Source organism: Myotis lucifugus, unplaced genomic scaffold, assembly GCF_000147115.1.
Source record: "Myotis lucifugus unplaced genomic scaffold, Myoluc2.0 scaffold_129, whole genome shotgun sequence".
In the NCBI taxonomy this organism is placed as follows: domain Eukaryota; kingdom Metazoa; phylum Chordata; class Mammalia; order Chiroptera; family Vespertilionidae; genus Myotis; species Myotis lucifugus.
Window position 1 is genome coordinate 2,906,475 of NW_005871177.1, and position 15,036 is coordinate 2,921,510.

Consider the following 15,036-nt stretch of genomic DNA (forward strand, 5'->3'; position numbering starts at 1 on the left):
AAACCATCTGTTATTTATAATAGACACCCTCCCCCCCTTTTTTTTACATACGAGTATCTTTAAAACTGTGTCCCCTTTAAAATTCACAACTTTATAAAGTAAAACTATTCTATTTCTTTATGATAGAATGCCATGTTTAAAGTCGAAGTAATTAGACAGAACCAGTTTGGAATTATGGGGTGAGGGTAAAGGAGAAGGGAAAGAAACTTTAAAAAATGTCAACAATATTTCCCCATTCTAGCTTCTTATTCTAGACTAGAGGCCCGGTGCATGACATTCGTGCACTGGGGGAGGGGGTCCCTCAGCCTGGCCTGCACGTTCTCGCAGTCCAGGACCCCTCACTCCTTACCGCCCACTGGCTCACTGCTTCTTAGCGCTGCTGCGGAGGCAGGGGAGACTCCCGCTTCTGCTGCTGCGCTCACCAGCCCAGCTTCTGACTGAGTGGTGCTCCCCCTGTGGGAGCGCACTGACCACCAGGGGGCAGCTCCTGCGTTGAGCGTCTGCCCCCTGGCGGTCAGTGCGCATCATAGCGACTGGTCATTCTGGTTGTTTGGTGTTCGGTCGATTTGCATATTAGGGTTTTATTATATAGGATTCTTAACAAGTCAGAAAGTGAATAAATGCAATGTTGAAGATTCTGCTTTTAAAACAACTTCAATTAAGGAAGAAGAAAGCAAAAGGAAGGAAGAAAAAGAGACAAGCTCTTACTATTTTTCAACTAGCTCATTAACTATTTTATAATTAGCCTTAATTTATTCTGAACTTTAACTTCCTGGCATTCATTTTACTTTACTGGCAGGGAAGCAAGGTAATCAATCACTTAATTTGCTTTCCCAGAAGACCCCCAATTAAAGATATAGAGTCGATCCCAACAGTGGATTTATCATTAACCTGGAAACCACCGCCTACTCCTAGTAAGAGCATGTGTGGCTGAGAACCTAGGACTGGCTGGACAGTGCTCCACCCACAGGACTGGAGCACTTCATCCTGCCCACTGAGGAAGAGTTTCGTGTAAGGGGGGAAGTAATGCTGGTTTGGGAGAGGGGGTCCCTGGCAATTTTTGATGGCAGCAACTACTAAGTAATGGTGTATAAACACACAGTGGGTGAGAAATCCATCTTAAGAAGTAGATGAAAAGTTAAATCAAAAGATAAAAGAAATATAAGACTGAACAGGAAAGAAGATCAAAACAAATGGTTTAGGCTTGTCAGGTTTCTTGAAGAAAAAAAAAAGGACACAAATAACAGAAATAAAACAATGGCTTTCTCTATGATACCGGCTCAGTCTAATGTCTTTGAAAACATGCTGTGAAGGTGAATGTGCCCATTGGGCTGGCCACACCAGGCCATGCCCTGGGCCGAGGGTGGCACGTACCTTCCTTCTGGCTGCCCGCTGCGCTCTGCTGCTGCAGCAAGCTCTGGCTGTACAGAGTGGGCAGTGCCGCGGCTGCGTACTGCTGAATCCCTGAGTAGGCCTGGGTGAGGGCGTCCATGGTGCCTGCTGTGCCATTCGTCAAGCCCGTGGCGCCAAGTCCTCCATTCAGAGCCGCCATACCTGAGAGCATTTGAGCAACTTTACAAAAAACCCAACAATAGAGAAGAGAAATAGCACTTTTCATTAGTGCTTTCCAAAGGAAGTTAGAGAATCATTTGACACAATACAACAGCAAGAGCATGCAGCTAGCACACCAACGAAACCAACATGAAATTAAAATGAAACTATGAAGTCACAGCTCACAATAACGGTAAAAACACAAACAAACAACAACAGGAAACAAACCCCCCCCCCCTGAGCAATGATGTCCCTCTCTCCCTAGGCCGGTGATCAACGTTCACTGAGGTGCTACAGCGACACAGCACATGTTAATTCCATGCAGGGTGCTACTGGCAAGTACTGGGGTTATCTTTTTGAAATAAAACCTCTGCTTCTTAGAGCTTAGAAGCAGGTAAAAAAACATTACTGGCAGAGACCTGAAACATCTGTACACTTAAATGCATTTACTGTGCTCTTTGAGGACCAGGAGGTTGAGGAGAAAAGGAAGAAATACAACTTTTCTCCTGTCAGCTGTCTGGTGAGGAAGTGCCACAGAAGACAAGCTCTGTACTCCGTACACCAGTGGGTTGGCAGTTCCGTGAACTGACTTTCCTGAACAGCAGGAGAGAGCGGTCAGGACTAGGAGCCTAGGAATAGGCTGGCCGAGGGAGAACTAAGGCACAGGAAAGAGTGCGGGCCCTTCCCCTCACTGCGGAGACTGAAGCTGCTTATTCCGGGATGAGAGGCGAGACGTGGAATGGGGCTGTTTGTTTTCAGCAGCACATAGACAGACAGAATATGCACACACGAATATGAGCCAGTGCCCATGTAACTGGGGCTTCTGCCAAGGAAAAGAGCTTCTGTGTCACGTTTTTCAGTCAACTGAAGTGGCACCGTGTCCGCAGGCTGGGTCTTGGCTAGTCACCGATGTGAACTGGAGGCTGGCCAGCACCCTTTTTCATTTTTTCTCCTTGTATCCTAGCTGCTCTTTTGCTCTATTATGGTTGCTGACTGTGTCATATTTTCCCTGAATATTGAGTCAAAACAAGCAAGACTTTATAGAGTGTTAACTTTCATATGAACTCAGGAAATGGAAGAGGTGACATCATAATTGCCTCTAGTTCCTTTTACGATTAATACTAAATATATATATATTTTAAGGATCTGTTTCTGGAAAGAACTCACTGAAAACAATGAAAACCTTAAAGGAATTAGGGCTATTGATTAAGGCTATGAAACAGCAAAGATGACTGTGAAAGAAGTTGGTAAGAAGTCCAGTGAGAACAGAGAACTAAGATAAGGAATGTTTAGAAATTATATAGAGAAATCCAAGGCCAGCATCACCTTGACACTCCCGTCAGAGTTTTTTTTTTTTTTTTTTTTTTTTTATATATTTTATTGATTTTTTACAGAGAGAAAGGGAGAGAGATAGAGAGTTAGAAACATCGATGAGAGAGAATCATCGATCAGCTGCCTCCTGCACACCTCCCACTGGGGATGTGCCCGCAACCAGGGCACATGCCCTTGACCGGAATCGAACCCGGGACCTTTCAGTCCGCAGGCCGACGCTCTGTCCACTGAGCCAAACCGGTCAGGCCCGTCAGAGTTTTTTTCCTGCCACCCCCGGGAAGCAGAGGTGGGGAATGTTCTCCTTACTCCACACGAGTTGGTTATTTTTTCAACTTCATCTCTTCAATGAAAAGAACTACATGCAAGATATGAATGAGACCACCGCTTTAAGCAGAGGAATCTCATAGTGTCTCAGGTCTGGTATTCTTCCTGGAGGTTTGAGGAGACAGAACTGGGCCCTGGGTGATGTCACCAAGTACAGACAGGACTGGGGTGGGTGGAGTGGCCAGGAGAGCCCGAAAGAAATGAGAATGGAACAAGCCTACTGAAAAGGAAGTCGAGCAGATCTAGAATGTGAACAAAGCTAAAAAGCTGTGGCCAGCAGAGGTCCCGCTCACTCTGCTTAAATTTCTTCTTATGAGGGAGTTTACTCTTTTTTTTCTTTTCTTTTTTGGTCAGGCAAGGTAGTGCTAAGAGCTTGGAAACAGTTTGTCCTCTTCATTAAACAGTCCCTCAGACAACAACTAATCACAGGTACCCCACTGCCTCTTGTCTTCTCTATCCCTGCTATTCCTGTGGCTGCTCAAGGGCTGGGGAGTAATTTCTCGTTTCCTCTTTGGTCTTATTTCATCCTCACCTGCCGGTATTTGTGTGAATGCAAAGAAACACCAGTGTTGCTTTTCTGAGAGGTGAGAGGAGGCTGTAAAATAATTCGAGCAGAGCTGCGCACAGCTGGTAAGCGCTGCTGGTTTCATTTTTGTCAGGCTGCAAATAGGTGCTAGGGATACAGACAGACGGGCATGTCATGGGCTAAGCCCTCCAGGAAGTCAAGCTCCTGTGTGGGTGGGAAGAAATTCTAGGAGGGAACAGCCACTTGCCACTCCACTTACACTCTAAGGGTCTAGGTGTGCCTCGCAGCCTACAGAGCTGTGTGGAATGCAGCGGCCTGACAAGTAGGGGCTGCACACAGAAGTTCCACTACAGAGGATGTCTCCGAGTTCCCCTGACATCCACGGGGTGGTTGAAAGCACTACCCGTCCATGGTGCCTTGCCTGCTCAGGGACCCTGAGCTCTCAGGCCTCCCATGTATCACCGTGTGGGAGTGCCTTCCCGTGTGTGATTTGTAGTCTTTGCGACATGGCTTCTAGACACACAGGTGGGATTTACTGGGCATGGTCACTGGTGCCCTGCCTCCCTTCCTGTCTGGGACATGCCCTTGCTGCTGGCCAGGTCAGGTGAATTATCTGCTGCCTCTCTCCCCCTGTTGCCGTTTCCCCTTCGGAAACACAGAAGCAGCACGCACTTCGTGCTCCTGAAAGGCTGGGCCGTGTTTCAGGACTACAGTCCTTGTGTGGCTTGCAGCTCCGGCCAGTGACCTTTCAGCCTCCTCCTCACACTCTGCCTGCCCACACCCCACAGTGGTTGGCTGTGTTTCTGGACTCGACCTCAGGGCAAATTTGCTTTCTGAAGGTTTCTGCTTATTTCAGCCGATTCCGTGTGTGTGGAGACAGGCAGGGCTGGCCTCACTTGCCGGAGTGGGGGAGGGAGGTAGCAGAAGAGGCATAAGTAAAAGAGGTGTTGATGCCAAAGAGGGGACTAGTCAGGGCCTCTCCAGCTTTCCTCCATGGTATAACCATCCTTTTGAACAAAAAATAGGGATACACATTCTAACAAATAGAAATGCATTGAGAATATTTAAAATAAAAACTGGGAAGTTCTGTTGTTTTTGCCAAAACCCAAGGCAGAGTAGGTAACTGATTACCTGGTAGAATTTGAAGGACCATCAAAGGAAGATTTCAACCTCTCAGAGTTGTTCCTATGAGTTATCTAATGTTATTCTATATGAAATAGTCATATCAAAGATAACACTGGCCAATTGAGCTGCTGGGCTCTGATTACATCTAAAAACTTGGGCAGCAGAAACAGGTTGGAAGAAGGTTAAGTTGAATAAAATGCTTTTCCCCTTAAAAGAATAGGGCTTTTCTTTGAAAAGGCCAAATGGATCAGTCATTTCATCCCATTTAATCCGGTTCCCATGGAAGGCACTTGGATGCGAAGGCTGGGGCAGAATGACAGGTGTGGCAAGCTCCCCCAAGGAAAGCCTTTGCAAATGCCCTGTCAATAAAGTTAGTGTGTATCTTGACTATAAGTACTTTAAACTTAATTGCCTTCCAAGGTTCTCACCCGATGGAGACCTAAGGAATGGTGAGATTACTGAGTAAATCTGTGAAAATGAGAGAGGGCCCACCATAAATAGGAGCATGAACATTTCTGTGGCCGCTAGGAAGGTGGCACTGAAATGCAGGATCAGAGGCAGAGCCCCATAAGTGAACCATAGTTATTTTCAAGCCACTCTACTAAGTTTCATACCAAACAAAAATAGAGCAAAAGTGAGGAATGTATGAACATAGATCTGAAGTTTGGTTACTGAGGTAAGCTTCCTTGGTGTAGCTGAAACATATCCCTCTAAGCTGCAAGCTGGTAATGAGAACTTAAGTATGAAGTATCTAGAACCAGGGCAGATGAGCGTAAATATGCACAATTAGTGGCATTCATATGTATGCTCGTGTTAATATGGTCACAAGTGTGTGTGAGGTTGTATGTGCTTGTGTATGTATCTAACTACATATATCTTTGTATATTCCAATGATACAGATTAAAACAGTCATTTCACGATGCAAATAACAGGTGACAAAGCCACAATAATAATAATATGCCCAAAGCATCTTCTCTTTTCTCTCCTTTAAAAGAATATTTCCATAAATACTATTCACTAGGCATTTGTGGCTGGTTATATCAGACCATCCTAATTTTAAGCACTCTATGGATAAGCCATTTGGAAGGCTTAATGCCATTTTTTAAAAAAAGGAAAAATACATTTAAAAGTGCAAAACCAGATACAGATTCTTGGGTGGACATATGGGCAAAAGGATTTTCATCTTAGTTTAGATATGAACATATAAAACATGCCTGGAGAAACCTCAAATAATCCACAAGTGATCCCAGTTAGTGAATCACCCACACTCCTTACTTCTGATCTGGACAATTTCGGCTTGTAGCTTTACTGTACTGTACTGTTTCCCCACCCCTCCATTCATGAATGCATAAAGGAAGGAAAAGGAGATCAAGCTCAGTTCAATTTAGCTACTCATCTACTAACCAAGACTTTACTCAAGGGGGAGGTGAGAGGCCTCTGGCAGGGAAGAGGGTAAAATTTACACTAAGATGAGTGTGGGAATGAACTGTGGATTCCATCTACCTACTTCTTGGCTCCTTTGTCCATGGAAAAGAGTTGGCTCTTTGATAGGGAAGCTGCCTCTGTCCAGGTAGCTGTTTCTTGACTACCTGCTTGGAGAACTATTCGGTAGGACAGGTAGCACCATACTATCTGTTGAGGGAGAATGGTCTGAAAGGGGACACTCTGCATATATTAGAAGGTTTTCTCTTTGTATGTGAGACAAGAAGCAAATACTAGCTCCTAGCCATTGTTGGGATTGTTCAATAGCCCTGCACTAGTAACATTCCCCAAATCAGAAAGAACGTATTTCTGTTTTATCAGGATTTTTGGTTTAATTAAACATTCTCCTGGTTCATCCTTTCTGGTAGGGGTTGTTTGAAACTAGACACATTCTTCATTTCCCATGAGCTACACACACTTAGATTAACCCAATGGCAAAGAATTAAAAAACAACAACTGAAGCCTGTTGTCCTTGCCAGAAGCAAAATTTGTACAACACAGATCCCACACAAGACCTAGTCACAGATTCTCTGCAATTCAACAGAGTCCCTCTCTAGCCCCTGGTAACGATGGGGAATCCCAGCAGGTACAACACAACAGGATGGAGAGAGGCGGACGCACGGATGGAAGGACGACACAGTATCATGAGCACGTGCTGAGGAGGACAGCCACTCCCACTGGCCTGTTACTTTGCAGACCAAGGACAGGCAGGCGATCAAATCAAAGTCCTTGTTTTAGGGGAACTAGGTCCTGGGGCAAGAGAAGCAGCATGAAGGGCTGTGTGCGAACACACACCTGCAACCGAGGGCAAGGACAAGTGGGCTGGAGCGTCTGCAGAACAAGGTCAGAAACAGGAGTCAAGGCACTGAGGGCTCCTGACGGGGCGCCGGAGGCAGCTTTACTGGAATAAAACATTGTGCTGCCGCACGGTTACCACCTCATACACTATTTGCTCATCGAGAGCCATCGTATCTGGAAGGAAACATGTTTCTCATTTCTTCCATTTTGGGCCCTTGGTCAGATAAAACTCAGTTCATGTTTTTGTTTGTCTTTCCCAGAGCATCTGAGTAAAATGATTTAGTAAAACCTGAATATTTCCTACCTCTAAATATATGATTCATTTTCTTATCGGGATTATAACAGCCTTCATTTGGATGAGTTCTGGGTTCCCTTTTCACCAAATAAATTGCAAGGTATTCTTTTTGAGCTTTGATAGTACAGACTCACTGGGATTTTTATTTCTTGCCTTTTTAACAAAATTGTACTGCCCGATCACCCTTGAAAAAACAGTTCATTTATTGAATCATGGCTTAAAACAGGGCAACTTTCTGCTTGGGCTGCACGGTGGGTAACCAGACCCCCAAATCGGGATCTTTGGGCTGTCACGGAACTGCTGGGCGTGGCTGCTCTCAGGCACCCAGCGGGGACCAGAGGGAGGGAAAGACAAACACGGTGCCCCTCTGTGGGCTCAGGGCTGTTCCCCAGTGCAGGAGCCAACGCCAAGCATGAGCCTGCAATGTGCGGATCTGCTGGTGGGTACTGTGCCCCCAGGTCTGAAGTGCCAGAGTGGATAAGCTACGAAGCACAGAGACCAGAGTTCGTGGGTGAGTCTCTCCGGCTCAGAACTGTGATTCTGTAAGAGTCTGCCTCAACCTGTGGGGGAAGAACAACAGCCCTTTGGAGCTGCGCTGCTCAGTAACCAGCCCGTGAGGCTTCATAAAGACTCCAGACCGCGTTTGTATGCAGCAGCTCCTCTCCGCTCAGCTGGACTTCCTTCGTTCCAAGGCCCCGCTTCCCCTCTAGATAACTGGCGCGAATCTTTGGGGTTTAGAGCTGGAGGGCACCTTTAAGATCATCTGATCCAGAACTTTCAATTGTCAAATGGGAAAATGAAGCTCAGAGCAGGGCAGTGATTTGCCTAAGATCCTGCAAGTAATTGCTACCAGATTCGGAGCAGGACCCGTGCGTCCTGATTTCTGGTCCATCAATTTTTCTATTATTAGCACACTGCCTCTCAGAAGAACAGAACAAATCCCAAACCCAACCAAACCCTCAAAACCTACACATGTCTGCCAACCCCAGAAACGTAGAGATGGATACGCATACACTGCATATTAGAAGGGACGGGGGATGGTGAGGGGTTGGGTGTTTTGAGGCAAAATGAACCTAGACAGCGTCTGCCTATCAAAGCATGCGCTCCTCCATCCCAAGTATTAGTTCTCCCTGTTACGTATCCTTTTTAGGTCACTTCTGGCTGACCGTTTTCTGTGGAGAATTTGGGGGAAGGCTGTCCACCAGAGCAGCAAATACTCACTGTTTATGGTACCTGCGAGTGCATTAATATTATTCAGTCCAACTGTGGCTCCCGCCAGTCCTTGCAGAGTCCCGAGAGAGGTCAAAGAGTTCATGGCCGCACCAGCAGTGGAGTTGGGAGTTGAAGCAGCCACTGAAAAGCAACAGGAGGATGGGAAAATGGGGAGAGAGAGCACAAGGTGAGTGAGAGCCAACTGGCCCGGTTAAGTCAGCTGTCCGCACAGCAGGGGGAGCCAGGGAGTCGTGCTTGTGTATTGGGTGGGAAGACACAGGGGACTGTACTTGTGGCACTTTTGACCATTAGATTTGGTGATTAATAAACAAGGATCATAGCTCTATTTGGCCAGTGCAGTGAATACCCTCATTGCTGGTTGAGGAAAATTCGAGAAGGGGGGGCCCGAGAGATGGGTAGTCCCCTTGTGTCCTAATTTCCAGTCCATCCATTTTTAAAGGCCCCAGTCCTCTAAGCCTCCTCCTCCAGGTTAACAAATGAAGAAGTGGAGGAGTAAAATGGTAACGCTTGGCTTCCTTATTGTTTCTGCTGCAGAGCTGGCACTTTCTCAATGAAGTTTTGAAAAATAAAAATCACATCTTCTTGAGTATGACAGAAGACTCCAGGACCCTGGTGGCAGCAGTAATAAACAGGGTGGAGTACAGGAGAGAAAACCATTTTGCTCCAAGCTCTCTTTACCCTGTCTCCCCCATTCCCCCCCCATACCTCTTTTTATTTTTATTTATTTATTTTTAAAATTGATTTTAGAGAGAAGAGGGGGGAGGGAGGGAAAGAAGGGAGAAGAAAGAGGGAAGAAAGAGAGAGAGAGAGAGAGAGAGAGAGAGAGAGAGAGCGCGCCAACGATTTGTTGTTCTACTTATTTATGTATTTACTGGTTGATTCTTGTATGTGCTCGGACCGGGGATCGAACCCACAATCTTGGTATATTGGGATGATGATCTAACCAACTGAGCTACCCGACCAGGCCCCACCCCCATCTCTTTTAAATGACAGCTTTATTAGAATATAATTCACATGCCATACAATTACCCCTTTAAAGTATAGAGTTCAGTGGTTTTTAGTATATTTACAGAGTGAACAACCAGCACCACTATCTAATTTTAGAACATTTAAAAAATTTGATTTTTACAGAGATAGGAGAGGAGAGGGAAAGAGAGAGAAACATTGATGAGAGGGAAAATATCAATTGGCTGCCTCCCGCACACCTGCAACCTGGGCTGGGCATGTGACCCGACCAGGAATTGAACTGGCAACCTCTGGGTGCATGGTTGATGCTCAACCATTGAGCACACTGGCAGGGCTAGAACATTTTTATTACTCCCAAAAGAAACCCATACCCTCCTAGCACTGATCTACTTTCTCTATGGGTTTGCCTATTAACATTTCATATAAATGGAATCTTAAAATATGTGATCTTTTGTGACTATTTTCACTTATCAAAATGTTTCCAAGGCTCATCCATGTTGCAGCCTGTGTCAACGCTTTCTCCCTTTTTATTGCTCAATAATATTCCATTGTTTGGAAACACTACACTTTGCTTATCCTTTCACCAGCTGTGGGCATTTTGGTTGCTTCCACGTTTGGGCTATTAGGAATAATGCTGCTATAAGCATTGTGTACAACTTTTTGTGTAGACATGTTTTAGTTCTCTTTTGTATACACATAGGACTGGGATTGCTGGGTCAGATGAGAAATCTTTTTGTAGCAACACCAAACTATTTTCCAAAGTAGTCGTACTCCCTATCCTTTTTATAGCTATTATAAAGCAGCTATTATAAATATGTTAAAAAACCATGAAATGAAACTGTGCTTAAAGAATTAAATAAAGGTATAATAACATTTCATCAAATACTAGAGATAACAATTACAAAAATGAACAAAGTAGAAATTCTGGAATTGATAACTGCTTCTGTAAATAACATTTCAATTATCTTTCATGTGTATAGCTTTACAATCTGCTGACTTTTCACACAAATCATCTTTAGCCTGTTGATGAAGATAGAGGCTAAACTCAACCCTGAACCACAGCTAAATGAAACCTGTGGTCTGTTTCTAGCTGTGAAATCGCTGTGAGTATGGAGCTTCCTTTCCATCTGGCCCGGCAGGAACGTCCTCCTCGCCCTGGATGCTCTTGCCAGCGGAAGGAACCCTGCTCTGCCTCCCAGACCACCCAGCGCTGCTTGCAGTGCGCCTGCTTGGGATCCCTTTTGAGTGAGGCCAGAGCAAATGTCTAAAAGTTGAATTCCCCACCTTGTCACATTTCTGTCCATGTACGACACTGGCTTCTGACACCTCATTATGTGTGTATCTTTTCTTTCTCTTTTTAAAAGTAAATTATATAGAATCAAACCAATGTTTCTAGTCTTTTGATATTATAAATCTTTTCAAATACAGACAAAAGCAGAGACAACAGCAGTACAAACTCCCATAAACTCATCTCCATATTCTAGAATAGTTGAGAACCAACTCAGCCCCCAAATCAAAGTGTATTTTAAAACAAATCTCAGACCTTATAACATTTCACTTCTATGTAATTTCGTAAGGAATTCTTAAAACTGTGGACCTTTTCTTTTACAACCCCAAAACAGTATTAAACCTTACAAAATTAGCAATACTTCCTTGGCTTCGTTATTGATAATACCTTGTTTAGGATATTTTTCATTTATGTGTATAAATAAGATCGACCTTTATTTGACCTTCTTGTACTGTCCTTAGTTTCGCTAACAAATGACTGGGAGAATGTCCTCATTTTTCCATTCTCTGGAAGAGACAGTATAAGACTGAATACGTAAGGAGACATATGTGATACTTTCAAACAATAAAGAATTTTTTTTAAAAAAAGATTGAATACGTATAATTTAAATGTTTGGTAGGACTTGCCAGTAAAAATGATCTTGACTTGATATTTCATGATGGTATGGCTTTAAAATATTGATTATATTCCTCTAATAAAGAGGATTATTCAACTTTTATTTTTCCTCTTGAATTAGTTTTATTGAGTTACAGCTTTCTAAGAAATTGTGTATTTTAAGATTTCAAATTTATATTGGCATGAAAGCCTAAGGTGCTGTTGAAAACAATAGAAATCTTGGTGGTGAGCCATTAAGAGGAGAGTCACAGCTCCCTAACAGCAGTGATAGGCCAGCTGGGGGCTTAACAGAGAGAACCAGAGACAGAGGCAGCTAGGAAGAGTCCTCCTGGGGTCAGAGCAAGCTGCAAGCAATGGCCTTGAAGAGGCTCCCTGTGCAGGGGTCTGACCTGAACTGAATCAGGCTGCAGGCGCATTTTATGACCAGGGCCAAACAACTAGAAATTAGTGGAGGCTAACGGCTGGATGTGATAACAATAGAAACCGACCCACAGAAGGGAGATTGGGCAGAGAGGCAGTCAGAGAACCATTTGGAAGAGTCATGCCATTTAAAAAAAGGAAATATAAGAATGTTACAACCCAAAGCTGTGTCCCGTGAGGAGTGACAGCAGACACATTCAGTAGTAGAATAGGTCTCCTTAAACTAGTCTAGCTAAGTCACTAAGCAAATAAGCAAACAAGAATAAACTGGGTCTGGGGATGGGGAAATAGAGTGAGAAGGATCAGTGACCAGAATTGTTATGATATATTACCTAAAATGTCCAGTTGTAAACAATTATGGGAAGTGCAAAGAAACAAGAAAGTATGATCTAGACACAGCAAGAACACAGGTGACAGAGACTGTTTGAGAGGGTTTAGATACTGTACTTACACAAAGACACCAAGGCAACTATTATAAATATGTTCAAAGAACTAAAGGAAACCATGCTTAGAGAAAAAAATGATCCAGCTGGTGTGGCTCAGTGGTTGAGCATTGACCTATGAACCAGGAGGGTCATGGTTCAATTCCCAGTCAGGGCACATGCCCAGGTTGCGGGCTTGATCCTCAGTGAGGGGCATGCAGGAGGCAGCCGATTAATGATTCTCTCTCATCACTGATGTCTCTATCTCTCCCCTCTCCCTTCATCTCTGAAATCAATAAAAATATATTAAAAAAAGAATTAAAAAATGTATGCTGATCATGTTTCATCAAATAATAGAGATGGAAATTACTAAAATGAACAAAAAGGACATTCTGGAACTGAAAAGTTAACTACAGAAATGAAAAATTCACTGTGGGGCTCAACAGTTGATTTGAGCAGGCAGAAGACTGAGCCTCAGAGATGTGGCACACCATTAATCACACTAACATACATGTAATGGGAGTATCAAAAGAAGAGAAAAGAGCAGAAAAATATTCACAGAGACAATGACCAAAAAGTCCCTATTTTTGATAAAAAACATTAATTTATACATATAAAAAAGTCAACAAACTACAAATAGAATTAAACAAAGAGATCCATCCCTAGACATGTGATAGTGAAAATGCTGAAAGCTAAGGATAAAAATCTTGAAATCAGCAAGAGAAAAAAAATGACTCCTTATGTATAAGGGATTTCCAATAAGATTAACAGCTGACTTCTCAGAACAAACGGTGAAGCAAAAGGTGTCAGGAAGGCATAGTCCAAGTGCTGAAAAGAAAAATCTATGAATTAAGAATCTTATATCCAGCAAAACTATCTTCCAAAACCAAAGGAGAAACAACGACATTCCTAAGTGAACAAAAACAGAGAATTTGTGGCTAGCAGATGTGTCTTACAGGAAACACTAAAGCAAATTCTTCAGGCTGAAAGCAAATGATTCCAGACAGTAATTACAGTACACACACATACACACACCAAAAAAACCAAAACAAAACCCCCAAACAAACAAGCCCAAAGAACACTGATGAAGTAATTATGCAATTATAAAAGACAGTGTAATTGTATTTTTCCTCTTGTCTTCTCTTAACTGATTTAAAAATCAATTGTCTAAAAACATTATGTATATAATTGCATTGGTTGGGCCTGTAACATATGGAAATGTAATATATTTGACAATAAAAGCACAAAGGCGGTTGTGAGGACAACACTGGAGTAAGGAAATTATGCCGGATGGTTAATCAAAAAGAAACGAAGAGAACCAAAAATGATAAATAAGAGGGTTACAAACAAACTCTGTTGATATATACTTGCTTCCCTTTCTTCTTTCAGTTTCTTTAAAAGATAGCAGGTTGTATGGAATAATAGTTATAACAATACATTGCTGGGTTTGGAGCATACAGATGTAATGTGTGTATAAATAATAGCACAAGGGGAGGAGGAGAGAGTTCTGAAGGAGATTTCTGTATTTTACTGGCATGGAGTGAGCATAAATCTGAAGTAGATTCTGTAAGTTATGGTGTCTATTGTAAGTCCTAGGGAAACCACTAAGAAAGTAAAATTTGAAAATATTGAAAAAAATCATGAAAGAAATTAAAATATTATATTAGAAAATATTTACTTAATGAAAAATAAAGCCATAAAGGTGAAATAGAGGAACAAAAAGACATGTGACATATAGAAAACAAAAAGTACAAAGGCAACATGTAAATGCAACCATATCAATAACAACACTAAATGTGAACGAATTAAACAATCCAACCAGAAGGCAGGGATTGTTAGATTGGGTTAAAAAAATAAAAACTAGTCCCGGCTGGGTGGCTTGGTTGATTGGAATGTCATCCCATGCACCAAAAGGTTGTTGATTTGATCCCTGGTTTGGGTGTGTTTGGGAGGCAACCGATCAATGTCTCTCTCTCTCTCTCTTTCTCTTTCTCTCCCTCTCTCACCCTCACTCCCTCCCTCCCTCCCTCCCCCTTTCCTCTCTAAAATCAATAAAAAACATATCCTTGGGTATTTAAAAGAAACAAAAGAAAACCCCAAACCAGCTCTGTCTATGCCGTCTACAGGAGACACACTTCAGATTCAAAGGCACAAATGGGTTGAAAGTAAAAGGATGGAAATATATACTATGCAACCAGCAAGCACGGGAGACTTTCTAACAATCTTGGATAAAGAGAATTGGATCAACTGCTTGCATTGCAAAGGACCTTAACATGCCTTCATGAAAATCTGTTTTTGTTTTGATGAAATGTAGCTAAAAAAGGACTCCAGTGCAGGTATACAATGACTGTCAGAAAACCCTTACGTAGTTCAGGCTCTGTTCTTTACCTCTGTCAGACTCCTCATTTAGATCCGAGAGAAGGGAAAGGAGTGGGAAGGAACCCAGTGAGAAGATGAGATACTTCCTTGACAGCACAGAACATGAACAGGGATGCAACCTGGGGTGCAGGGGTGGTAAGGAAGCTTACATGCATTGACTGGAACGAAGGAAATATCCAGAAAGTCCGACTTGAAAAAACAATGGAGCGAAGCTGCTGGCTGATTGGTGGAGAATTGACCCCCCAGGTCCTTCTGTTCATTCCCGTTCGCTCCCATTGAA

General features: G+C 43.1%; 1 protein-coding gene across 1 annotated transcript in view; it reads right to left on the minus strand.

Annotated features, from left to right (window-relative positions):
• LOC102438527 (CUGBP Elav-like family member 2) overlaps window positions 1–15,036 on the minus strand; it is a 306,666-nt gene that overhangs the window by 12,222 nt on the left and 279,408 nt on the right. The window contains 2 exon segments of the mRNA XM_023758393.1: window positions 1,375–1,554; window positions 8,655–8,786. Coding sequence (XP_023614161.1) covers window positions 1,375–1,554; window positions 8,655–8,786 — 312 coding nt within the window.